Source organism: Dipodomys ordii, unplaced genomic scaffold, assembly GCF_000151885.1.
Source record: "Dipodomys ordii isolate 6190 unplaced genomic scaffold, Dord_2.0 Scaffold34, whole genome shotgun sequence".
Lineage (NCBI taxonomy): Eukaryota > Metazoa > Chordata > Mammalia > Rodentia > Heteromyidae > Dipodomys > Dipodomys ordii.
In genome coordinates, this window is record NW_012267250.1 from 1,036,218 (window position 1) to 1,040,886 (window position 4,669).

At 39.7% G+C, this 4,669-nt stretch overlaps 1 protein-coding gene across 1 annotated transcript in view; it reads left to right on the top strand.

The window, feature by feature from the left end:
• The window catches only part of LOC105986325 (lysosomal acid lipase/cholesteryl ester hydrolase-like), a 49,143-nt gene extending 44,725 nt beyond the window's left edge, over positions 1 to 4,418 (top strand). Inside the window, exons 8-10 of the mRNA XM_013017170.1 lie at positions 649 to 720; positions 2,928 to 2,999; positions 4,185 to 4,418. Coding sequence (XP_012872624.1) covers positions 649 to 720; positions 2,928 to 2,999; positions 4,185 to 4,418 — 378 coding nt within the window. The remainder of the gene's footprint in view (positions 1 to 648; positions 721 to 2,927; positions 3,000 to 4,184) is intronic.
• Positions 4,419 to 4,669: the final 251 nt, after the last annotated feature.

Sequence of the window (4,669 nt, forward strand, 5' to 3'; positions counted from 1 at the left end):
TCTTGCTATTGTTTTTAATGTATTTATAATGTACTATGTGATTTTTTTTGTTTCTTTTGTATGTTTTTCCACCACTGTATAACCCCTGTTTTCACTGCATTTGATTCTGGTGCCCTGCATTTTGTATATACATTTTTCTAATTTGGGGAGAGGAAAGGAAAAAACAAAATGCTTAAATAAGGAGACAGGTTGACCCATTGTACCAATGAGATGTACACGACACTATATTGAAAACGAACTTTACAATTTCAGGGGGAGGAAGCAGGAGTTGGGAGGTGGGGAGGGAAGGATGGTAGAGGAAAAACAAAGGAAGAGGTAACAATGCTTGATAAGAAACTTACTCATTACCTTACTCATGTAACTGTAACCCCTTTGTACAGTATTTTTACAATAAAACATATATTTAAAAAAAGAAGGTTAAAGTGAAAAAATGGCCTGTGATTGCAACCTATATTCTTCCACACTCTCCATGCTTATTCATATTTTATAGGACGTAGTTATAGTCAGAGCATTCTATTTCCATCCTAATCTCATATATTTGAGATTGTAGTTCTGTAGTTTTTAATTCTTTAAACAACAAAATATGTTGATTTTCAGTATCACCTTAAAGCTGTTTTCATTCTTTAATTTGTCATGTTTATCATATAGTCAAGATTGGATGTCTATGGGTCACACAATCCTGCCGGAACTTCTGTGCAAAATGCATTACACTGGAGGCAGGTAGGCCTTTCAGAAGGGCAGCTTTGTCTGGGAAAATCTAGTTGTTAGAAAATTGCAAGTATACATTCATGTACCTCTCTCTCCAGCTTCTCAAACTGAAAGCCATTCTATGTAAAAGGGTGATCTGGTTTCTTTCCTGGTCTGGTCACTGTCTTTGTGTTGTCTGTGTTACCCTCTATGCTGCAGACATGTTGTATGTGAGGTCACCAAACAGCTGTGAGGTTTGTCTTTCATCTTCTTTCCTCTCTTCCCCTGCCTTCTCCTTTCTTTTCTTTTTTTTTTGGGGGGGGGTCCGGTCGTGGGGCCTGAACTCTGGGCCTGGGTGCTGTCCCTTAGCTCTTCAGTTCAAGGCTAGTGCTCTACCACTTGAGCCACAGCGCCACTTCCGGCTGTTTTTTCTTTTTGCTTATGTGGTGCTGAGGAATCGAACCCAGGACCTCATGCATGCAAGGCAAGCGCTCTATCACTGAGCCACCTTCCCAGCCCCTTTCTCCTTTCTTTATCTCTTTTACATATTATGTATTTACCTATTACCTATTTCTTCCCTGTTTCTCTTTCCTCCCTTTCATCTGTTTGTCATTGATTCATATTTTTTTGTGTTCTTTCATAAAGCATGATTTTCGAGTAGCAGTAGAGATAGGATACTGTAATTTCAGCAGTCATCTGTGGACATGATACGTTTGGAATGTCAGTGGATAAACAGAGCTACACCAAAGATGAGTGTGTAGGGAAATCACTAACTTTGAAAACAGAGTCTCGCTCATTTTTATCACAGAAGTAATTTATGTCTGTTCCAGATCCTATATTAGCAAAATAAGAACATTATCTTTCAATGAAACAATTGTTTCTATAGCTCTTTACAGATTAGAAATATGTATTTAGAGATTAGAGATATCTCTGAATTCTGCTATATACCTTTGCAGAGCAGATGTACAAGTAGGTTATTTTTCTCCTCTTGTTTCATTTTTTTTTCCTTGACAGTATTTCATGAGTTTATGTCGAATACCAGATAACTTTGAGAGTTTTTTCCAGGCAATTTTATTTAAATAAATAATTTGCTGTTAAGCTTCAAAGAAAGGTACTCTAAGTGTTTTATGTCACGATATCCAACCACCAGGAAGGCAGGCAGAATCAGTCTGTGTGTGTTGTGTGTGTGTTTTGTATGTGTGTGTGTGCGTGTGCATGTGCATGGGCGTGCACGCACTGCTACTAAGGCTTAAACTCAGAGCCTCCATTTTGTACATGGTTCTTTAGCTTATGCTTGTCTCTTTAGCTTGAGACTGGAGTTCTGCCACTAGAACCACACCTCTAGGCCCAACTTTCTGCTCATGAATCGGAGATAAGAGTCTCATAGACTTTTCTGCCCAGCCTGACTTTGAACCTCAGTTGCCAGATATCAGCTTCCCATGTAGCTAGTGTTATAGCACCAGAATTTATTGCTTTTGAAAAGGACATCTTCTAATAAAATATTGCTGTTAAAATAATGAGATTTGGGTTTATACTAATGTTGACCAATGCATGGTTTTAAAAATAGACACTTATGGTAAAATGTTGGAATGAGAGAGAATGACATATTTTTGCTGGGCTCTGGAGGCTCACACTTGTAATCCTAGCTACTCAGAAGGCTGAGATCTGAGAATCAAGTTTCAAAACTTGTCTAGGCAGACATGAATCCCTCCTCCCTTGGATCAGCTATAAGGAGTCATTTCCTGGCCTGAAGTTCTTAGCTTGTAGAGACTGGAAGGCTAAATATCAGAGTTTGCTGTGGTTTAGAAGAGGAGCCCCTGGAATGCATATTGTTCCTACCATGTTGACAGAGCACACAGCATTTAAGCAATGGCCTGGGCCTTTGAAAGTCCTGTTGTTCACTCATGCTCTTCTTTTCGGCACTCACAATCCCCCTCGGTCACATTTCAGTTTATCATCTTTTGTTTACTTCACATATCCTAACAGCAACATTCCACTACATTTCTGAGTGTTTTGAACTGCTACTTGATAGACTCTATGTCAGAAAGACCCAATTTCTGTGAGCTGGGGTGTGTGTGCACTCCCAGAGTTGCAAGGAGTAAGTCTGAGCCTTTGAGGCAGATGGGCAGCTAATTTGCAATTTAGTGAGCAATGGCAACCCAGCTCTTCAATTCTGATGACTTGGCTTAATCCAGTGATCTCTGATGATATGTCAATTTGTTGTTTTATTTTCCTCTTAGATTTCAAATCTTAATAAGTTTCAAGCCTTTGACTGGGGAAGCAGTGTCAAGAACTACCTACACTACAACCAGGTAAAGATTTCTGTCTTTTAATGTAAATGGTCCCCCAAATAACATCTCTAGGAAACCAGCCTACCTTACTGAGAATGTGGCTGTGTTAGTTACTACAAAATGCCTAGGTGGTATTTGATTTCCTTCTATCCTCTCCAGAAGCTCATAGGTTTTCAGGTGATATTGTGGACTGGCCTTTCTCTCTCCATCCTTTGCCTGACTCTAAATAAGAGCCATGCATTAGTCAGAGCAAGCATGGGCACAGGCCCTGCAGACTCAAGTACTTCCAATTGTATTGCAGGTATTCTGGCTATGGGATCTGGAACATTGTGTAAGCATTTCCCTGCACAGATAGAATTAGCATCTTTTACCACCAAGCACACTAACGTGTGAGCTACTTGATCTGTTTTCTTATTTCATTCTCACAGCATCCCTGTGACTTAGACATGGTCTTCTTTGATTTAAAGATGAGGAGCTGGCATTGGCATCTCATGTCTGTAATCCTAGAAACTCAGGAGGATGAGATGGGAGGATCACAGTACAAAGCCAGCCCTGGAAGGAAAGTCTGTGAGATTCTTATCTCGAAATAACCACCAGAAAACCAGAAGTGGCACTGTGGCTCAATGTGGTAGATCACTCACCTTGAGCAAAAGTTCAGGACAGTGGCCCTGGCCCTGAGTTTAAGCCATACAACACCCCCTCCCCTGCCCCCACATACAAAAGATAAGGAAACCAAAGTTGAATTTTTGTGACTTGCCTCTTACATTCAAAAGGAGAAAGTAGAAGGATCTGGCTTAGTACCCACTTACCTGGGCTTATGGCTCTTCTGTATCTCATGAGAATAGTGCTTCCCTTGAGCTTTTGTGTTCAAGGGTAGTGCTCTAGCACTTTCAGCCCAAGTACCACTTCCATTTTTCTGGTGGTTCATTGGAGATAATAGTCTCAAAGACTTTCCTGCCCAGCCTTGGAACCTTCATCCTTAGATCTCAGCCTCTGGAGTAGCTAGGATTACAGGGGTGAACCACTGGTGTCCAGGTATAGATTTCATTTTGTTCTTGCAATGGCAACCTGAAATGATACTGAAAGAGATTTTCAAAATTGAGTCTGTTATTCTCAAATTGGACTTACTGGACAGTGTTTAATGGAGATGTAATTATTGCAGTTTTGAAAACTATAATAAACCTTTCTTTCTTTTTTTTATTGTAGAGTTACCCTCCCATGTACAATGTGAAAGACATGACTGTGCCCATAGCCTTGTGGAATGGGGCTCGAGACTGGCTGGCAGATGTCAATGACATCCATATCCTACTGACACAGATCCCCAACTTGGTGTACCACAAGGAAATTCATGAGTACAATCATATCGATTTTATTTTCGGCATGAGCACCCACTGGATGGTGTATGATAAAATTATCAATATGATGAAGAAATACCAGTGAGTTCTAGAGACACTCACAGAAAAGGGTTTTTTCCTAATTGCTGCAAAATGAGTGTTTTCAATGATTCTCATTAGATAGAATTAGAAGCACACACTAGCTATGTTTTTTCTAATTATGACGATATATGAAGTTAGGGTCTCAATCATAGATCATGTTTGTAGTCTACTAAAAATAACACAGAGGTATGAAAAAGGCATTATAACTACTGTTTCTCCTCACAATTTAAAATCTACTTAGTTACCATTATATAC